Below are 23,530 nucleotides of genomic sequence, written 5' to 3'. Positions count from 1 at the left end.
TATCAGCAGAACCATATAAGACGATATAGAGACCTTTACACTTGGTGTGATTATAGAAAACTTACTATTAGCTGCAGCGTCTCTTGTGTTTCTCCTTAGCTGCTGCTGCATCCTCCCCCTCCCCTCTCCATAGACTCATATCATAGTTTAAACGGTTGAAAAAAGACATATGTCCATCAAGTTCATCCAAGGAAGGGAAGGGATTGGATGAGGAAGGGATTTAAGGGAAACAATTCTATATAACATAACCATCACTGTTATTTATTTGTAATCTAATACCTCTGGAAACTCATATCTTGTTTAGTTTAGGGGGAGGAATGACACTGGTCCATCTTTCTAAAGGTGGTTGTTCCAAGTTTCCATGTTATGGACAATGAATGTGAGTGCCGGTGATAACTGAGCGCTCTGCTCGGCAATCTTTGACGTTCCCATAGTACTGAATGTAGTAGCAGGACCCATGCTCCCCCTCCGCTCACCCTGGTTCTGTGCATTGCTGGAGATCTGCTCTTGTGATTGTTGGGGATTCCAGCAATCGGGTCCTTAATGATGCCTAAAATGTAATAGAGCCGCTTATGCGCACTTGTAATAAATTCTGCTGAGTCTCCATCTGTCATGGTGTCACTTCTAGGTCTCTGAGACATCACATGTGCAGCCCAAACTGAATATCTCCATCCAGGTGTGAGAATAGAGTTTGTGTATGTGCTGGACCTCAGCTAATGATGTTGGACACAGTACTGTCTGCAGAGAGCGCCCTCTAGTGGTGGCTGCAGGAAGCAGAAAAGTAATAATTAAGAAGAGACTGGACAGGCCGAGGGTACCTTTTCTTCCAGCATCCATTTCTCCTGTTGGATCTCGGCTAACCTCTCGAACAGGTCGGATACCTCCTCATCAGACAGCTCGGCCGGCCTCTGTGGCTGTGACTGGGGGCTTCCGCTGTTAGACTAGAGCAGAAAGGTAAGACTTAGCACCCCCTCCGCGTCACACCCGCCCGCGTCACACCCTTTCAGCCAGTGTTTTTTGAATAAAGTAAAGAGAATGCTGCAGTACCGACCACAGGCTCCGTAAAAGGTTGGCGCTGTTGCTCGAATAAAGACATAGATTAGTGTTTTTTATTTTATATAGGTTTGAGCTGCAATACCGGGCATGGCCAAGAGTGTCACTGTTTTTGGAAGAACAGAACCCTTTGAAGATTTTGTACAAGTTTAGATAAAGTTTTGTTCCATTGTGGGGATCATTGTGTGCCCGGGGTGTCAGCGACACAATATCCCAGCATCACAAGTCCTTCATCTTCTATAGGATGAATACATCACAGGCTGCTCGCTGACACCCGCACCCGGCAGGAGCGAGGATCCTGCCAGCCAATTAACCTGCGGAGATGGTTTCCCTTGTAGGAAGAGCGCGGCGGTGTCTGGAGGAAAGCCACCCAGGCAATCATAATAGGTCTGCTAATATCTCGCTCTAGTACAAGGTCCCATCTCCAGCACCCCCTCCATTACTGAGGATCTGAGGCGGCCGCTTGTCACATCTCTCCTTCCAGAACAAGGACTGATGATGCAAAAGCTTAGAGCAAGGGGAGTCCAATGTCAGGAGCGAAGCCATCAATGTTTAATCCAAGATGGCGCTGAGCTAAAGCATCGGCCGCCACACTGCGGAGATACTACAAATCTCAGCATGCCTAGGGATGTGCCTAGGGAGCAGCGGGGGTCCCATACACGGGGGTCTTACCTTATTGCTGCTGGGAGTGGCGTTCTCCTTCATAATCTCCCGATAGCTGAAGGACGAGACGCTGCTGCTGTCACCGGTCTGGGTGCGACTAGGAGAGCTGATCTCCGCTAACACCAGGTCCTCCAAACCTACAGCGGAGAGGGAGGGGTTAATAGATGGAAACATGGAGATAGAACAAGTATATGGACCCACTGGCAGCACTATACACAGTGTGGCGGCGACATCTCTGCACTATACACAGTGTGGCGGCGACATCTCTGCACTATACACAGTGTGGCGGCGACATCTCTGCACTATGCACAGTGTGGCGGTGACATCTCTGCACTATGCACAGTGTGGCGGTGACATCCCTGCACTATGCACAGTGTGGCGGTGACATCTCTGCACTGTACACAGTGTGGCGGTGACATCTCTGCACTGTACACAGTGTGGTGGTGACATCTCTGCACTATGCACAGTGTGGCGGCGACATCTCTGCACTATGCACAGTGTGGCGGTGACATCTCTGCACTATACACAGTGTGGCGGTGACATCTCTGCACTATACACAGTGTGGCGGTGACATCTCTGCACTATGCACAGTGTGGCGGTGACATCTCTGCACTGTACACAGTGTGGTGGTGACATCTCTGCACTATGCACAGTGTGGCGGCGACATCTCTGCACTGTACACAGTGTGGTGGTGACATCTCTGCACTATGCACAGTGTGGCGGCGACATCTCTGCACTATGCACAGTGTGGCGGTGACATCTCTGCACTATACACAGTGTGGCGGTGACATCTCTGCACTATACACAGTGTGGCGGTGACATCTCTGCACTACGCACAGTGTGGCGGTGACATCTCTGCACTACGCACAGTGTGGCGGTGACATCTCTGCACTACGCACAGTGTGGCGGTGACATCTCTGCACTACGCACAGTGTGGCGGTGACATCTCTGCACTACGCACAGTGTGGCGGTGACATCCCTGCACTATGCACAGTGTGGCGGTGACATCTCTGCACTATGCGCAGTGTGGCGGTGACATCTCTGCACTATGCACAGTGTGGCGGTGACATCTCTGCACCATGCACAGTGTGGCGGTGACATCTCTGCACTATACACAGTGTGGCGGTGACATCTCTGCACTATACACAGTGTGGCGGTGACATCCCTGCACTATGCACAGTGTGGCGGTGACATCTCTGCACTATACACAGTGTGGCGGTGACATCCCTGCACTATGCACAGTGTGGCGGTGACATCTCTGCACTATGCACAGTGTGGCGGTGACATCTCTGCACTATACACAGTGTGGCGGTGACATCCCTGCACTATGCACAGTGTGGCGGTGACATCTCTGCACTACGCACAGTGTGGCGGTGACATCTCTGCACTATACACAGTGTGGCGGTGACATCTCTGCACTACGCACAGTGTGGCGGTGACATCTCTGCACTATACACAGTGTGGCGGTGACATCTCTGCACTATGCACAGTGTGGCGGTGACATCTCTGCACTATGCACAGTGTGGCGGTGACATCTCTGCACTATGCACAGTGTGGCGGTGACATCTCTGCACCATGCACAGTGTGGCGGTGACATCTCTGCACTATGCACAGTGTGGCGGTGACATCTCTGCACTATGCACAGTGTGGCGGTGACATCTCTGCACCATGCACAGTGTGGCGGTGACATCTCTGCACTACGCACAGTGTGGCGGTGACCTCTCTGCACTATGCACAGTGTGGCGGTGACATCTCTGCACTATGCACAGTGTGGCGGTGACATCTCTGCACCATGCACAGTGTGGCGGTGACATCTCTGCACTACGCACAGTGTGGCGGTGACATCTCTGCACTATGCACAGTGTGGCGGTGACATCTCTGCACTATGCACAGTGTGGCGGTGACATCTCTGCACTACGCACAGTGTGGCGGTGACATCTCTGCACTATGCACAGTGTGGCAGTATTACGTTGCCCTCACCTCCAGCACTTTCCTCCCTGGTTTGGCTGTCGCTGCCTCCCTCCTCCTGACTCATCACAGACATGAAATATTAATGCTCTGCTGAAAGTCTTAATGCTTCTAGTGGGATTATGGGGAAGGAGGGAGGTGCCGGAGCAGCGCACTAGTATGGCCGAGGGGCGGGAGATGGGGACCACCGCCGGGAAACCGCACAAAACCCCCGGGAAACCGCAGCAGGAAGATGCAGCGTCCCCATCCAAATACACAGAGTATATACAGTAATCCAAACATCCCAATACACAGAGTATATACTGTAATCCAAACATCCCAATACACAGAGTATATACAGTAATCCAAACATCCCAATACACAGAGTATATACAGTAATCCAAACATCCCAATACACAGAGTATATACTGTAATCCAAACATCCCAATACACAGAGTATATACAGTAATCCAAACATCCCAATACACAGAGTATATACAGTAATCCAAACATCCCAATACACAGAGTATATACTGTAATCCAAACATCCCAATGCACAGAGTATATACCGTAATCCAAACATCCCAATACACAGAGTATATACTGTAATCCAAACATCCCAATACACAGAGTATATACTGTAATCCAACCATCCCAATACACAGAGTATATACTGTAATCCAACCATCCCAATACACAGAGTATATACTGTAATCCAACCATCCCAATGCACAGAGTATATACTGTAATCCAAACATCCCAATACACAGAGTATATACAGTAATCCAAACATCCCAATACACAGAGTATATACAGTAATCCAACCATCCCAATACACAGAGTATATACTGTAATCCAAACATCCCAATGCACAGAGTATATACTGTAATCCAAACATCCCAATGCACAGAGTATATACTGTAATCCAAACATCCCAATACACAGAGTATATACAGTAATCCAAACATCCAAATACACAGAGTATATACCGTAATCCAAACATCCCAATACACAGAGTATATACTGTAATCCAACCATCCCAATACACAGAGTATATACTGTAATCCAAACATCCCAATACACAGAGTATATACAGTAATCCAAACATCCAAATACACAGAGTATATACCGTAATCCAACCATCCCAATACACAGAGTATATACTGTAATCCAACCATCCCAATACACAGAGTATATACTGTAATCCAACCATCCCAATACACAGAGTATATACTGTAATCCAACCATCCCAATGCACAGAGTATATACTGTAATCCAAACATCCCAATACACATGACCCATAAGGTAGCGCTGTATAACAAGTAATACTCCTGACCCTGGGAAAGCTGGGGAAGAGTGGAAATCACCACTTTTATAGTGTCAGTATCTACTGCAATCCTAGCATTATATTCCTGAACCTGGAGGAAACTCAACATTTGTGTAACGTTGTCCCTTTAAGGTCTCCTCATTATTAAGAACTCTGCTTGCTGTCAGTGAATGGTAACATTGCTCATCACCTTCAGGTGTTTAGCCCTCCGGATACAAGCAGGAGGCTTTCCATCCACTGGCAGCAAGCAGAGATCCTGAAAGCTTAGTTGAAACTCAAAGTTTATAAAAAGTAAACAGGGGGACCACCCCAATCCGGAAACACCCGCTCAGCAATTTCGTTACACATTCTCAGGAGAAATATCAGAGGAATAACAATACAGCGCACACGTGTCAGGGGAGGGGGCAGCAGGACACTATCACCTCTATTGTGGCCCAAATCTGATTTCTAATCATCTGAGCGCTATTTTTGGTTCAGGCAGAGCAAGGGTTAATGCAGAATCAATCGATAGGAGTCATGAGAGGCCATTTTTGCTATCGACAAAAAAAAAAAAAAGGTTTACTTTTACAATTTTTTCTAAAGGAATAAGCTGCCAGACACAGCACCCCTAGTGGTCACATTTGTATTACCAGCTGTCAGGGCATGCTGGGAGTTGTAGTTGTGCATCAGCTAAGGCACATTGGAGATCACAGCTCTGTAGTGACAATTCTCCGGGGTGTAGTGAGTATTTTATTTAGTCCTTACCGGATGTTATCAGTACCTGGGAAAGCTGGGTGCTAACCACTATTGTGGATATTACAGTTCCCATAAGGATATCCCTGAATTTGGACTTCTGACTACCGTACCTATCTATTGAAGGGAAAATAGAAAATTAAATTCCAGGATTGTACTGAGAGTGTGTCCTCACACTGCTGTGCTCTGTGCTCTCTGCAGATAGTGTTAGGTATTGTCCCTGGAGTAAAGTGTTATCACTCCCCTGTATAATGTTGCTAATAGCAGCAGGACTGTGACATATGGATTTATATTCCCGGATTGTACAAAGGGCGAGTCCTCACACTGCTGTGCTCTCTGGTTAGGTTACCCAATGTTAGGTATCTTCCCTGGGTAAATGTGTAATCTTTGTGTAACCTTTCCTTAAGTTGTCAGTAGCAGCAGGACTGTGAAATATGGATTTATAATCCAGGGTTGCAGTTTCCAGGGTGGTGTCCTCACACTGCTGTCCTTTGCTACTCCTAAGCTCCTCTCTCCCACAGTCTCAATGAATCAACCAGAAACCTGAGACACCACTTACTTACAGAAGAGAGAAAGGGGCTGTGGAGGAAATCAATGCAGAGAGCACAGAGCACAGCAGTGTAAGGACACGCCCCCAGTGAACTGGAATACAGATCCATATTTCACAGTCCTGCTGCTACTAACCACATACACAGCGGTCCCCCATGGACAGACCCTCACCCTGGTTGCAGACCCCATATTATATGGGGCCCCGGGTGAGGGCTCCTGACCCCAGACGCTCCCATAGACGCGGAGTACTGCAGCAGGATCACCTTACAGCGCAAGGCTCCACTGCAGCGCGGCCGAGGATTGGAGATTGTGTGTCAGGGAGAAAACAAAACCCTGACAGCTACATTTATAGGCCAGCGGCCGAGTATTGGCAATGATGTGGAGATAACGAGACGTCCCCGGAGGCCGAGCCTCACACTGCAGAGCCTGGAGGAGAGCGGCGGAGGAGCACGTACACAGCGCCCCGCCCGCTACACCCATAAATCACCCCCTGTACCATGTGTACCACCGCAGCACTCCAATATATCACCGCAGCCCCCCAAAATAACACCGCAGCCCCCCCAATATAGCACCTGTACAAGGTATAACACTGCAGAGCCTGGAGGAGAGCGGCGGAGGAGCACGTACACAGCGCGCCGCCCGCTACACCCATAAATCACCCCCTGTACCATGTGTACCACCGCAGCACTCCAATATATCACCGCAGCCCCCAAAATAACACCGCAGTCCCCCCAATATAGCACCTGTACCAGGTATAACACTGCAGAGCCTGGAGGAGAGCGGCGGAGGAGCACGTACACAGCGCGCCGCCCGCTACACCCATCACCCCCTGTACCATGTGTACCACCACAGCACTCCAATATATCACCGCAGCCCCCCAAAATAACACCGCAGTCCCCCCAATATAGCACCTGTACCAGGTATAACACTGCAGAGCCTGGAGGAGAGCGGCGGAGGAGCACGTACACAGCGCGCCGCCCGCTACACCCATACATCACCCCCTGTACCATGTGTGACACCGCAGCCCCCCAATATATCACCGCAGCCCCCAAAATAACACCGCAGCCCCCAAAATATAGCACCTGTACCAGGTATAACACTGCAGAGCCTGGAGGAGAGCGGCGGAGGAGCACGTACACAGCGCGCCGCCCGCTACACCCATAAATCACCCCCTGTACCATGTGTGACACCGCAGCCCCCCAATATATCACCGCAGCCCCCAAAATAACACCGCAGTCCCCCCAATATAGCACCTGTACCAGGTATAACAATGCAGAGCCTGGAGGAGAGCGGCGGAGGAGCACGTACACAGCGCGCCGCCCGCTACACCCATACATCACCCCCTGTACCAGGTATACCACCGCAGCACTCCAATATATCACCGCAGCCCCCCAATATAGCACCGCCTGTACTATGTATAACACCGCAGCACCCCAATATAGCACCGCCTGTACTATGTATAACACCGCAGCACCCCAATATAACACCGCAGCACCCCAATATAGCACCGCCTGTACTATGTATAACACCGCAGCACCCCAATATAGCACCGCCTGTACTATGTATAACACCGCAGCACCCCAATATAACACCGCAGCACCCCAATATAGCACCGCCTGTACTATGTATAACACCGCAGCACCCCAATATAGCACCGCCTGTACTATGTATAACACCGCAGCACCCCAATATAGCACCGCCTGTACTATGTATAACACCGCAGCACCCCAATATAGCACCGCCTGTACTATGTATAACACCGCAGCACCCCAATATAACACCGCAGCACCCCAATATAGCACCGCCTGTACTATGTATAACACCGCAGCACCCCAATATAGCACCGCAGCCCCCCAATATAACATCGCAGACCCCCAATATAACACCGCAGCACCCTAATATAGCACCGCCTGTACCATGTATAACACTGCAGAGCCTGGAGGAGAGCGGCGGAGGAGCACGTACACAGCGCGCCGCCCACTACCCCCATTCATCACCCCCTGTACCAGGTGTACCACCGCAGCGCCCCAATATAATACAACCAGTACCATTTATAACACAGCGGCACCCCAATATAACACTGCAGCACCCCAATACATCACCGTCTGTACCATGTAAAACAACGCAGCACCCCAATATACCACCTGTACCATGTATAACACCGCAGCACCCCAATACTTCAACACCTATGCATTGTATAACACCGCAGCACCCCAATATAACACAGCAGCACCCCAATATAACACAGCAGCACCCCAATATAACACCGCCTGTTCCTGATACCAGAGCACTCTGCTACATCTGTCCTGCAGTGCACCATTCCCTGCATCCTCCCTGCTATTCCTGATACCGGAGCACTCTGCTACATCTGTCCTGCAGTGCACCATTCCCTGCATCCTCCCTGCTATTCCTGATACCGGAGCACTCTGCTACATCTGTCCTGCAGTGCACCATTCCCTACATCCTCCCGGCTATTCCTGATACCGGAACACTCTGCTACATCTGTCCTGCAGTGCACCATTCCCTGCATCCTCCCTGCTATTCCTGATACCGGAGCACTCTACTACATTCCTCCTGCAGTGCACCATTCCCTGCATCCTCCCTGCTATTCCTGATACCGGAGCACTCTGCTACATCTGTCCTGCAGTGCACCATTCCCTGCATCCTCCCTGCTATTCCTGATACTGGAGCACTCTGCTACATCCGTCCTGCAGTGCACCATTCCCTGCATCCTCCCTCCTATTCCTGATACCGGAGCACTCTGCTACATCTGTCCTGCAGTGCACCATTCCCTGCATCCTCCCTGCTATTCCTGATACCGGAGCACTCTGCTACATCTGTCCTGCAGTGCACCATTCCCTGCATCCTCCCTGCTATTCCTGATACTGGAGCACTCTGCTACATCTGTCCTGCAGTGCACCATTCCCTGCACCCTCCCTGCTATTCCTCATACCGGAGCACTCTGCTACATCTGTCCTGCAGTGCACCATTCCCTGCATCCTCCCTGCTATTCCTGATACCGGAGCACTCTGCTACATCCGTCCTGCAGTGCACCATTCCCTGCATCCTCCCTGCTATTCCTGATACTGGAGCACTCTGCTACATCTGTCCTGCAGTGCACCATTCCCTGCATCCTCCCTGCTATTCCTGATACCGGAGCACTCTGCTACATCCGTCCTGCAGTGCACCATTCCCTGCACCCTCCCTGCTATTCCTGATACCGGAGCACTCTGCTACATCCGTCCTGCAGTGCACCATTCCCTGCACCCTCCCTGCTATTCCTGATACCGGAGCACTCTGCTACATCTGTTCTGCAGTGCACCATTCCCTGCATCCTCCCTGCTATTCCTGATACCGGAGCACTCTGCTACATCTGTCCTGCAGTGCTCCATTCCCTGCATCCTCCCTGCTATTCCTGATACCGGAGCACTCTGCTACATCCGTCCTGCAGTGCACCATTCCCTGCATCCTCCCTGCTATTCCTGATACTGGAGCACTCTGCTACATCTGTCCTGCAGTGCACCATTCCCTGCATCCTCCCTGCTATTCCTGATACCGGAGCACTCTGCTACATTCCTCCTGCAGTGCACCATTCCCTGCATCCTCCCTGCTATTCCTGATACCGGAGCACTCTGCTACATCTCTCCTGCAGTGCTCCATTCCCTGCATCCTCCCTGCTATTCCTGATACCGGAGCACTCTGCTACATCCGTCCTGCAGTGCACCATTCCCTGCATCCTCCCTTCTATTCCTGATACCGGAGCACTCTGCTACATCTGTCCTGCAGTGCCCCATTCCCTGCATCCTCCCTGCTATTCCTGATACCGGAGCACTCTGCTACATCTGTCCTGCAGTGCCCCATTCCCTGCATCCTCCCTGCTATTCCTGATACCGGAGCACTCTGCTACATCTGTCCTGCAGTGCTCCATTCCCTGCATCCTCCCTGCTATTCCTGATACTGGAGCACTCTGCTACATCTGTCCTGCAGTGCACCATTCCCTGCATCCTCCCTGCTATTCCTGATACCGGAGCACTCTGCTACATCTGTCCTGCAGTGCACCATTCCCTGCACCCTCCCTGCTATTCCTCATACCGGAGCACTCTGCTACATCTGTCCTGCAGTGCACCATTCCCTGCATCCTCCCTGCTATTCCTGATACCGGAGCACTCTGCTACATCCATCCTGCAGTGCTCCATTCCCTGTATCCTCCCTGCTATTCCTGATACTGGAGCACTCTGCTACATCTGTCCTGCAGTGCACCATTCCCTGCATCCTCCCTGCTATTCCTGATACCGGAGCACTCTGCTACATCCGCCCTGCAGTGCACCATTCCCTGCATCCTCCCTGCTATTCCTGATACTGGAGCACTCTGCTACATCCATCCTGCAGTGCACCATTCCCTGCATCCTCCCTGCTATTCCTGATACCGGAGCACTCTGCTACATCTGTCCTGCAGTGCACCATTCCCTGCATCCTCCCTGCTATTCCTGATACCGGAGCACTCTGCTACATCCCTCCTGCAGTGCACCATTCCCTGCATCCTCCCTGCTATTCCTGATACCGGAGCACTCTGCTACATCTGTCCTGCAGTGCCCCATTCCCTGCATCCTCCCTGCTATTCCTGATACCGGAGCACTCTGCTACATCCGTCCTGCAGTGCACCATTCCCTGCATCCTCCCTGCTATTCCTGATACCGGAGCACTCTGCTACATCTGTCCTGCAGTGCACCATTCCCTGCATCCTCCCTGCTATTCCTGATACCGGAACACTCTGCTACATCTGTCCTGCAGTGCATCATTCCCTGCATCCTCCCTGCTATTCCTGATACTGGAGCACTCTGCTACATCTGTCCTGCAGTGCATCATTCCCTGCATCCTCCCTGCTATTCCTGATACCGGAGCACTCTGCTACATCTGTCCTGCAGTGCACCATTCCCTGCATCCTCCCTGCTATTCCTGATACCGGAGCACTCTGCTACATCAGTCCTGCAGTGCACCATTCCCTGCATCCTTCCTGCTATTCCTGATACCGGAGCACTCTGCTACATCTGTCCTGCAGTGCACCATTCCCTGCATCCTCCCTGCTATTCCTGATACCGGAGCACTCTGCTACATCCCTCCTGCAGTGCTCCATTCCCTGCATCCTCCCTGCTATTCCTGATACCGGAGCACTCTGCTACATCTGTCCTGCAGTGCACCATTCTCTGCATCCTCCCTGCTATTCCTGATACCGGAGCACTCTGCTACATCCCTCCTGCAGTGCTCCATTCCCTGCATCCTCCCTGCTATTCCTGATACCGGAGCACTCTGCTACATCTGTCCTGCAGTGCACCATTCCCTGCATCCTCCCTGCTATTCCTGATACCGGAGCACTCTGCTACATCCGTCCTGCAGTGCACCATTCCCTGCATCCTCCCTGCTATTCCTGATACCGGAGCACTCTGCTACATCTGTCCTGCAGTGCACCATTCCCTGCATCCTCCCTGCTATTCCTGATACCGGAGCACCCTGCTACATCTGTCCTGCAGTGCACCATTCCCTGCATCCTCCCTGCTATTCCTGATACCGGAGCACCCTGCTACATCTGCCCTGCAGTGCACCATTCCCTGCATCCTCCCTGCTATTCCTGATACCGGAGCACTCTGCTACATCTGTCCTGCAGTGCACCATTCCCTGCATCCTCCCTGCTATTCCTGATACCGGAGCACTCTGCTACATCTGTCCTGCAGTGCCCCATTCCCTGCATCCTCCCTGCTATTCCTGATACCGGAGCACTCTGCTACATCTGTCCTGCAGTGCACCATTCCCTGCATCCTCCCTGCTATTCCTGATACCGGAGCACTCTGCTACATCCCTTCTGCAGTGCACCATTCCCTGCATCCTCCCTGCTATTCCTGATACTGGAGCACTCTGCTACATCTGTCCTGCAGTGCACCATTCCCTGCATCCTCCCTGCTATTCCTGATACTGGAGCACTCTGCTACATCTGTCCTGCAGTGCACCATTCCCTGCATCCTCCCTGCTATTCCTGATACCGGAGCACTCTGCTACATTCCTCCTGCAGTGCACCATTCCCTGCATCCTCCCTGCTATTCCTGATACCGGAGCACTCTGCTACATCCGTCCTGCAGTGCACCATTCCCTGCATCCTCCCTGCTATTCCTGATACCGGAGCACTCTGCTACATCCCTTCTGCAGTGCACCATTCCCTGCATCCTCCCTGCTATTCCTCATACCGGAGCACTCTGCTACATCTGTCCTGCAGTGCACCATTCCCTGCATCCTCCCTGCTATTCCTGATACTGGAGCACTCTGCTACATCTGTCCTGCAGTGCCCCATTCCCTGCATCCTCCCTGCTATTCCTGATACCGGAGCACTCTGCTACATCTGTCCTGCAGTGCACCATTCCCTGCATCCTCCCTGCTATTCCTGATACTGGAGCACTCTGCTACATCTGTCCTGCAGTGCACCATTCCCTGCATCCTCCCTGCTATTCCTGATACCGGAGCACTCTGCTACATCAGTCCTGGAGTGCACCATTCCCTGCATCCTCTCTGCTATTCCTGATACCGGAGCACTCTGCTACATCTGTCCTGCAGTGCTCCATTCCCTGCATCCTCCCTGCTATTCCTGATACCGGAGCACTCTGCTACATCTGTCCTGCAGTGCACCATTCCCTGTATCCTCCCTGCTATTCCTGATACCGGAGCACTCTGCTACATCTGTCCTGCAGTGCACCATTCCCTGCATCCTCCCTGCTATTCCTGATACCGGAGCACTCTGCTACATCTGTCCTGCAGTGCACCATTCCCTGCATCCTCCCTGCTATTCCTGATACCGGAGCACTCTGCTACATTCCTCCTGCAGTGCACCATTCCCTGCATCCTCCCTGCTATTCCTGATACCGGAGCACTCTGCTACATCAGTCCTGCAGTGCACCATTCCCTGCATCCTCCCTGCTATTCCTGATACCGGAGCACTCTGCTACATCTGTCCTGCAGTGCACCATTCCCTGCATCCTCCCTGCTATTCCTGATACCGGAGCACTCTGCTACATCAGTCCTGCAGTGCACCATTCCCTGCATCCTCCCTGCTATTCCTGATACCGGAACACTCTGCTACATCTGTCCTGCAGTGCACCATTCCCTGCATCCTCCCTGCTATTCCTGATACCGGAGCACTCTGCTACATCTGTCCTGCAGTGCTCCATTCCCTGCATCCTCCCTGCTATTCCTGATACCGGAGCACACTGCTACATCTGTCCTGCAGTGCTCCATTCCCTGCATCCTCCCTGCTATTCCTGATACCGGAGCACACTGCTACATCTGTCCTGCAGTGCACCATTCCCTGCATCCTCCCTGCTATTCCTGATACCGGAGCACACTGCTACATCTGTCCTGCAGTGCTCCATTCCCTGCATCCTCCCTGCTATTCCTGATACCGGAGCACTCTGCTACATTCCTCCTGCAGTGCCCCATTCCCTGCATCCTCCCTGCTATTCCTGATACCGGAGCACTCTGCTACATCAGTCCTGCAGTGCACCATTCCCTGCATCCTCCCTGCTATTCCTGATATCGGAGCACTCTGCTACATCTGTCCTGCAGTGCTCCATTCCCTGCATCCTCCCTGCTATTCCTGATACCGGAGCACTCTGCTACATCAGTCCTGCAGTGCACCATTCCCTGCATCCTCCCTGCTATTCCTGATACCGGAGCACTCTGCTACATTCCTCCTGCAGTGCTCCATTCCCTGCATCCTCCCTGCTATTCCTGATACTGGAGCACTCTGCTACATCTGTCCTGCAGCGCACCATTCCCTGCATCCTCCCTGCTATTTCTGATACCGGAGCACTCTGCTACATTCCTCCTGCAGTGCACCATTCCCTGCATCCTCCCTGCTATTCCTGATACTGGAGCACTCTGCTACATTCCTCCTGCAGTGCTCCATTCCCTGCATCCTCCCTGCTATTCCTGATACTGGAGCACTCTGCTACATCTGTCCTGCAGCGCACCATTCCCTGCATCCTCCCTGCTATTTCTGATACCGGAGCACTCTGCTACATTCCTCCTGCAGTGCACCATTCCCTGCATCCTCCCTGCTATTCCTGATACCGGAGCACTCTGCTACATCTGTCCTGCAGTGCACCATTCCCTGCATCCTCCATGCTATTCCTGATACCGGAGCACTCTGCTACATCTGTCCTGCAGTGCTCCATTCCCTGCATCCTCCCTGCTATTCCTGATACCGGAGCACTCTGCTACATCCGTCCTGCAGTGCACCATTCCCTGCATCCTCCCTGCTATTCCTGATACTGGAGCACTCTGCTACATTCCTCCTGCAGTGCACCATTCCCTGCATCCTCCCTGCTATTCCTGATACCGGAGCACTCTGCTACATCTGTCCTGCAGTGCACCATTCCCTGCATCCTCCCTGCTATTCCTGATACCGGAGCACTCTGCTACATCTGTCCTGCAGTGCACCATTCCCTGCATCCTCCCTGCTATTCCTGATACCGGAGCACTCTGCTACATCTGTCCTGCAGTGCACCATTCCCTGCATCCTCCCTGCTATTCCTGATACCGCAGCACTCTGCTACATTCCTCCTGCAGTGCCCCATTCCCTGCATCCTCCCTGCTATTCCTGATACTGGAGCACTCTGCTACATCAGTCCTGCAGTGCACCATTCCCTGCATCCTCCCTGCTATTCCTGATACCGGAGCACTCTGCTACATCCGTCCTGCAGTGCACCATTCCCTGCATCCTCCCTGCTATTCCTGATACCGGAGCACTCTGCTACATCTGTCCTGCAGTGCACCATTCCCTGCATCCTCCCTGCTATTCCTGATACCGGAGCACTCTGCTACATCCCTCCTGCAGTGCTCCATTCCCTGCATCCTCCCTGCTATTCCTGATACCGGAGCACTCTGCTACATCCCTCCTGCAGTGCACCATTCCCTGCATCCTCCCTGCTATTCCTGATACCGGAGCACTCTGCTACATCTGTCCTGCAGTGCACCATTCCCTGCACCCTCCCTGCTATTCCTGATACCGGAGCACTCTGCTACATCTGTCCTGCAGTGCACCATTCCCTGCATCCTCCCTGCTATTCCTGATACCGGAGCACTCTGCTACATTCCTCATGCAGTGCACCATTACCTGCATCCTCCCTGCTATTCCTGATACCGGAGCACTCTGCTACATCCGTCCTGCAGTGCACCATTCCCTGCATCCTCCCTGCTATTCCTGATACCGGAGCACTCTGCTACATCCGTCCTGCAGTGCACCATTCCCTGCATCCTCCCTGCTATTCCTGATATCGGAGCACTCTGCTACATCTGTCCTGCAGTGCTCCATTCCCTGCATCCTCCCTGCTATTCCTGATACCGGAGCACTCTACTACATTCCTCCTGCAGTGCACCATTCCTTGCATCCTCCCTGCTATTCCTGATACTGGAGCACTCTGCTACATCTGTCCTGCAGCGCACCATTCCCTGCATCCTCCCTGCTATTCCTGATATCGGAGCACTCTGCTACATTCCTCCTGCAGTGCACCATTCCCTGCATCCTCCCTGCTATTCCTGATACTGGAGCACTCTGCTACATCTGTCCTGCAGCGCACCATTCCCTGCATCCTCCCTGCTATTCCTGATATCGGAGCACTCTGCTACATTCCTCCTGCAGTGCACCATTCCCTGCATCCTCCCTGCTATTCCTGATACCGGAGCACTCTGCTACATCTGTCCTGCAGTGCACCATTCCCTGCATCCTCCCTGCTATTCCTGATATCGGAGCACTCTGCTACATCTGTCCTGCAGTGCACCATTCCCTGCATCCTCCCTGCTATTCCTGATACCGGAGCACTCTGCTACATCCGTCCTGCAGTGCACCATTCCCTGCATCCTCCCTGCTATTCCTGATACTGGAGCACTCTGCTACATTCCTCCTGCAGTGCTCCATTCCCTGCATCCTCCCTGCTATTCCTGATACTGGAGCACTCTGCTACATCTGTCCTGCAGCGCACCATTCCCTGCATCCTCCCTGCTATTTCTGATACCGGAGCACTCTGCTACATTCCTCCTGCAGTGCACCATTCCCTGCATCCTCCCTGCTATTCCTGATACCGGAGCACTCTGCTACATCCGTCCTGCAGTGCACCATTCCCTGCATCCTCCCTGCTATTCCTGATACTGGAGCACTCTGCTACATCTGTCCTGCAGTGCTCCATTCCCTGCATCCTCCCTGCTATTCCTGATACTGGAGCACTCTGCTACATCCCTCCTGCAGTGCTCCATTCCCTGCATCCTCCCTGCTATTCCTGATACTGGAGCACTCTGCTACATCTGTCCTGCAGTGCACCATTCCCTGCATCCTCCCTGCTATTCCTGATACCGGAGCACTCTGCTACATCTGTCCTGCAGTGCTCCATTCCCTGCATCCTCCCTGCTATTCCTGATACTGGAGCACTCTGCTACATCTGTCCTGCAGTGCACCATTCCCTGCATCCTCCCTGCTATTCCTGATACCGGAGCACTCTGCTACATCCGTCCTGCAGTGCACCATTCCCTGTATCCTCCCTGCTATTCCTGATACCGGAGCACTCTGCTACATCCGTCCTGCAGTGCACCATTCCCTGCATCCTCCCTGCTATTCCTGATACCGGAGCACTCTGCTACATCCGTCCTGCAGTGCACCATTCCCTGTATCCTCCCTGCTATTCCTGATACCGGAGCACTCTGCTACATCCATCCTGCAGTGCACCATTCCCTGCATCCTCCCTGCTATTCCTGATACTGGAGCACTCTGCTACATCTGTCCTGCAGTGCACCATTCCCTGCACCCTCCCTGCTATTCCTGATACCGGAGCACTCTGCTACATCTGTCCTGCAGTGCACCATTCCCTGCACCATCCCTGCTATTCCTGATACCGGAGCACTCTGCTACATCTGTCCTGCAGTGCACCATTCCCTGCATCCTCCCTGCTATTCCTGATACCGGAGCACTCTGCTACATCCCTCCTGCAGTGCACCATTCCCTGCATCCTCCCTGCTATTCCTCATACCGGAGCACTCTGCTACATCTGTCCTGCAGTGCACCATTCCCTGCATCCTCCCTGCTATTCCTGATACCGGAGCACTCTGCTACATCCGTTCTGCAGTGCTCCATTCCCTGCATCCTCCCTGCTATTCCTGATACCGGAGCACTCTGCTACATCCGTCCTGCAGTGCACCATTCCCTGCATCCTCCCTGCTATTCCTGATACTGGAGCACTCTGCTACATCTGTCCTGCAGTGCTCCATTCCCTGCATCCTCCCTGCTATTCCTGATACTGGAGCACTCTGCTACATCCGTCCTGCAGTGCACCATTCCCTGCATCCTCCCTGCTATTCCTGATACCGGAGCACTCTACTACATTCCTCCTGCAGTGCACCATTCCCTGCATCCTCCCTGCTATTCCTGATACTGGAGCACTCTGCTACATCTGTCCTGCAGTGCACCATTCCCTGCACCCTCCCTGCTATTCCTGATACCGGAGCACTCTGCTACATCTGTCCTGCAGTGCACCATTCCCTGCACCCTCCCTGCTATTCCTCATACCGGAGCACTCTGCTACATCCCTCCTGCAGTGCACCATTCCCTGCATCCTCCCTGCTATTCCTGATACCGGAGCACTCTGCTACATCCGTCCTGCAGTGCACCATTCCCTGCATCCTCCCTGCTATTCCTGATACTGGAGCACTCTGCTACATCAGTCCTGCAGTGCACCATTCCCTGCATCCTCCCTGCTATTCCTGATACCGGAGCACTCTGCTACATCCGTCCTGCAGTGCACCATTCCCTGCATCCTCCCTGCTATTCCTGATACCGGAGCACTCTGCTACATCTGTCCTGCAGTGCACCATTCCCTGCATCCTCCCTGCTATTCCTGATACCGGAGCACTCTGCTACATCCCTCCTGCAGTGCTCCATTCCCTGCATCCTCCCTGCTATTCCTGATACCGGAGCACTCTGCTACATCCCTCCTGCAGTGCACCATTCCCTGCATCCTCCCTGCTATTCCTGATACCGGAGCACTCTGCTACATCTGTCCTGCAGTGCACCATTCCCTGCATCCTCCCTGCTATTCCTGATACCGGAGCACTCTGCTACATTCCTCATGCAGTGCACCATTACCTGCATCCTCCCTGCTATTCCTGATACCGGAGCACTCTGCTACATCCGTCCTGCAGTGCACCATTCCCTGCATCCTCCCTGCTATTCCTGATACCGGAGCACTCTGCTACATCCATCCTGCAGTGCACCATTCCCTGCATCCTCCCTGCTATTCCTGATATCGGAGCACTCTGCTACATCTGTCCTGCAGTGCTCCATTCCCTGCATCCTCCCTGCTATTCCTGATACCGGAGCACTCTACTACATTCCTCCTGCAGTGCACCATTCCCTGCATCCTCCCTGCTATTCCTGATACTGGAGCACTCTGCTACATCTGTCCTGCAGCGCACCATTCCCTGCATCCTCCCTGCTATTCCTGATATCGGAGCACTCTGCTACATTCCTCCTGCAGTGCACCATTCCCTGCATCCTCCCTGCTATTCCTGATACTGGAGCACTCTGCTACATCTGTCCTGCAGCGCACCATTCCCTGCATCCTCCCTGCTATTCCTGATATCGGAGCACTCTGCTACATCTGTCCTGCAGTGCACCATTCCCTGCATCCTCCCTGCTATTCCTGATACCGGAGCACTCTGCTACATCCGTCCTGCAGTGCACCATTCCATGCATCCTCCCTGCTATTCCTGATACCGGAGCACTCTGCTACATCCATCCTGCAGTGCACCATTCCCTGCATCCTCCCTGCTATTCCTGATACCGGAGCACTCTGCTACATCCGTCCTGCAGTGCACCATTCCATGCATCCTCCCTGCTATTCCTGATACCGGAGCACTCTGCTACATCCGTCCTGCAGTGCACCATTCCCTGCATCCTCCCTGCTATTCCTGATACTGGAGCACTCTGCTACATTCCTCCTGCAGTGCACCATTCCCTGCATCCTCCCTGCTATTCCTGATACCGGAGCACTCTGCTACATCCGTCCTGCAGTGCACCATTCCATGCATCCTCCCTGCTATTCCTGATACCGGAGCACTCTGCTACATCTGTCCTGCAGTGCACCATTCCCTGCATCCTCCCTGCTATTCCTGATACCGGAGCACTCTGCTACATCCCTCCTGCAGTGCACCATTCCCTGCATCCTCCCTGCTATTCCTGATACCGGAGCACTCTGCTACATCCGTCCTGCAGTGCACCATTCCATGCATCCTCCCTGCTATTCCTGATACCGGAGCACTCTGCTACATCTGTCCTGCAGTGCACCATTCCCTGCATCCTCCCTGCTATTCCTGATACCGGAGCACTCTGCTACATCCGTTCTGCAGTGCTCCATTCCCTGCATCCTCCCTGCTATTCCTGATACCGGAGCACTCTGCTACATCCGTCCTGCAGTGCACCATTCCCTGCATCCTCCCTGCTATTCCTGATACTGGAGCACTCTGCTACATCTGTCCTGCAGTGCTCCATTCCCTGCATCCTCCCTGCTATTCCTGATACTGGAGCACTCTGCTACATCCGTCCTGCAGTGCACCATTCCCTGCATCCTCCCTGCTATTCCTGATACCGGAGCACTCTACTACATTCCTCCTGCAGTGCACCATTCCCTGCATCCTCCCTGCTATTCCTGATACTGGAGCACTCTGCTACATCTGTCCTGCAGTGCACCATTCCCTGCACCCTCCCTGCTATTCCTGATACCGGAGCACTCTGCTACATCTGTCCTGCAGTGCACCATTCCCTGCATCCTCCCTGCTATTCCTGATACCGGAGCACTCTACTACATTCCTCCTGCAGTGCACCATTCCCTGCATCCTCCCTGCTATTCCTGATACCGGAGCACTCTGCTACATCCGTCCTGCAGTGCACCATTCCCTGCATCCTCCCTGCTATTCCTGATACCGGAGCACTCTGCTACATCCCTTCTGCAGTGCACCATTCCCTGCTATTCCTCATACCGGAGCACTCTGCTACATCTGTCCTGCAGTGCACCATTCCCTGCATCCTCCCTGCTATTCCTGATACTGGAGCACTCTGCTACATCTGTCCTGCAGTGCACCATTCCCTGCATCCTCCCTGCTATTCCTGATACTGGAGCACTCTGCTACATCTGTCCTGCAGTGCACCATTCCCTGTATCCTCCCTGCTATTCCTGATACCGGAGCACTCTGCTACATCCGTCCTGCAGTGCACCATTCCCTGCATCCTCCCTGCTATTCCTGATACCGGAGCACTCTGCTACATCCCTTCTGCAGTGCACCATTCCCTGCTATTCCTCATACCGGAGCACTCTGCTACATCTGTCCTGCAGTGCACCATTCCCTGCATCCTCCCTGCTATTCCTGATACTGGAGCACTCTGCTACATCTGTCCTGCAGTGCACCATTCCCTGCATCCTCCCTGCTATTCCTGATACTGGAGCACTCTGCTACATCTGTCCTGCAGTGCACCATTCCCTGTATCCTCCCTGCTATTCCTGATACCGGAGCACTCTGCTACATCTGTCCTGCAGTGCACCATTCCCTGCATCCTCCCTGCTATTCCTGATACCGGAGCACTCTGCTACATTCCTCCTGCAGTGCACCATTCCCTGCATCCTCCCTGCTATTCCTGATACCGGAGCACTCTGCTACATCAGTCCTGCAGTGCACCATTCCCTGCATCCTCCCTGCTATTCCTGATACCGGAGCACTCTGCTACATCAGTCCTGCAGTGCACCATTCCCTGCATCCTCCCTGCTATTCCTGATACCGGAGCACTCTGCTACATCCGTCCTGCAGTGCTCCATTCCCTGCATCCTCCCTGCTATTCCTGATACTGGAGCACTCTGCTACATCTGTCCTGCAGTGCACCATTCCCTGCATCCTCCCTGCTATTCCTGATACCGGAGCACTCTGCTACATCTGTCCTGCAGTGCACCATTCCCTGCATCCTCCCTGCTATTCCTGATACCGGAGCACTCTGCTACATCCGTCCTGCAGTGCACCATTCCCCGCATCCTCCCTGCTATTCCTGATACCGGAGCACTCTGCTACATCCATCCTGAAGTGCTCCATTCCCTGCATCCTCCCTGCTATTCCTGATACCGGAGCACTCTGCTACATCCGTCCTGCAGTGCACCATTCCCTGCATCCTCCCTGCTATTCCTGATACCGGAGCACTCTGCTACATCTGTCCTGCAGTGCTCCATTCCCTGCATCCTCCCTGCTATTCCTGATACCGGAGCACTCTGCTACATCTGTCCTGCAGTGCTCCATTCCCTGCATCCTCCCTGCTATTCCTGATACTGGAGCACTCTGCTACATCTGTCCTGCAGTGCACCATTCCCTGCATCCTCCCTGCTATTCCTGATACCGGAGCACTCTGCTACATCCATCCTGCAGTGCTCCATTCCCTGCATCCTCCCTGCTATTCCTGATACCGGAGCACTCTGCTACATCTGTCCTGCAGTGCTCCATTCCCTGCATCCTCCCTGCTATTCCTGATACCGGAGCACTCTGCTACATTCCTCCTGCAGTGCACCATTCCCTGCATCCTCCCTGCTATTCCTGATACCGGAGCACTCTGCTACATCCGTCCTGCAGTGCACCATTCCCTGCATCCTCCCTGCTATTCCTGATACCGGAGCACTCTGCTACATCCCTCCTGCAGTGCACCATTCACTGCATCCTCCCTGCTATTCCTGATACCGGAGCACTCTGCTACATCCCTCCTGCAGTGCACCATTCCCTGCATCCTCCCTGCTATTCCTGATACCGGAGCACTCTGCTACATCTGTCCTGCAGTGCACCATTCCCTGCATCCTCCCTGCTATTCCTGATACCGGAGCACTCTGCTACATCTGTCCTGCAGTGCACCATTCCCTGCATCCTCCCTGCTATTCCTGATACCGGAGCACTCTGCTACATCCGTCCTGCAGTGCACCATTCCCCGCATCCTCCCTGCTATTCCTGATACCGGAGCACTCTGCTACATCCGTCCTGCAGTGCACCATTCCCTGCATCCTCCCTGCTATTCCTGATACCGGAGCACTCTGCTACATCCGTCCTGCAGTGCACCATTCCCTGCATCCTCCCTGCTATTCCTGATACTGGAGCACTCTGCTACATCTGTCCTGCAGTGCACCATTCCCTGCATCCTCCCTGCTATTCCTGATACCGGAGCACTCTGCTACATCTGTCCTGCAGTGCACCATTCCCTGCATCCTCCCTGCTATTCCTGATACCGCAGCACTCTGCTACATTCCTCCTGCAGTGCCCCATTCCCTGCATCCTCCCTGCTATTCCTGATACTGGAGCACTCTGCTACATCCCTCCTGCAGTGCTCCATTCCCTGCATCCTCCCTGCTATTCCTGATACCGGAGCACTCTGCTACATCTGTCCTGCAGTGCACCATTCCCTGCATCCTCCCTGCTATTCCTGATACCGGAGCACTCTGCTACATCTGTCCTGCAGTGCACCATTCCCTGCATCCTCCCTGCTATTCCTGATACCGGAGCACTCTGCTACATTCCTCATGCAGTGCACCATTCCCTGCATCCTCCCTGCTATTCCTGATACCGGAGCACTCTACTACATTCCTCCTGCAGTGCACCATTCCCTGCAACCTCCCTGCTATTCCTGATACTGGAGCACTCTGCTACATCCGTCCTGCAGTGCACCATTCCCTGCAACCTCCCTGCTATTCCTGATACTGGAGCACTCTGCTACATCTGTCCTGCAGTGCTCCATTCCCTGCATCCTCCCTGCTATTCCTGATACCAGAGCACTCTGCTACATCCGTCCTGCAGTGCACCATTCCCTGCATCCTCCCTGCTATTCCTGATACCGGAGCACTCTGCTACATCTGTCCTGCAGTGCACCATTCCCTGCATCCTCCCTGCTATTCCTGATACCGGAGCACTCTGCTACATCTCTCCTGCAGTGCACCATTCCCTGTATCCTCCCTGCTATTCCTGATACCGGAGCACTCTGCTACATCTGTCCTGCAGTGCACCATTCCCTGCATCCTCCCTGCTATTCCTGATACCGGAGCACTCTGCTACATCCCTCCTGCAGTGCACCATTCCCTGCATCCTCCCTGCTATTCCTGATACCGGAGCACTCTGCTACATCTGTCCTGCAGTGCACCATTCCCTGCATCCTCCCTGCTA

At 53.2% G+C, this 23,530-nt stretch overlaps 1 protein-coding gene across 2 annotated transcripts in view; it reads right to left on the bottom strand.

Moving 5' to 3' along the window:
• GRIPAP1 (GRIP1 associated protein 1) overlaps positions 1–23,530 on the bottom strand; it is an 84,166-nt gene that overhangs the window by 20,171 nt on the left and 40,465 nt on the right. For both annotated transcript variants that reach the window (XM_072124917.1, XM_072124918.1), the window contains 2 exons: positions 1,726–1,853; positions 819–941 (listed from right to left, as the gene is read on the bottom strand). In XM_072124917.1, coding sequence (XP_071981018.1) covers positions 819–941; positions 1,726–1,853 — 251 coding nt within the window. The remainder of the gene's footprint in view (positions 1–818; positions 942–1,725; positions 1,854–23,530) is intronic.

Source organism: Engystomops pustulosus, chromosome 9 (genome assembly GCF_040894005.1).
Source record: "Engystomops pustulosus chromosome 9, aEngPut4.maternal, whole genome shotgun sequence".
Taxonomy (NCBI): domain Eukaryota; kingdom Metazoa; phylum Chordata; class Amphibia; order Anura; family Leptodactylidae; genus Engystomops; species Engystomops pustulosus.
The sequence above is the reverse complement of the archived record's forward strand: the minus strand, read 5'-3'. Positions and strand labels throughout refer to the sequence as shown.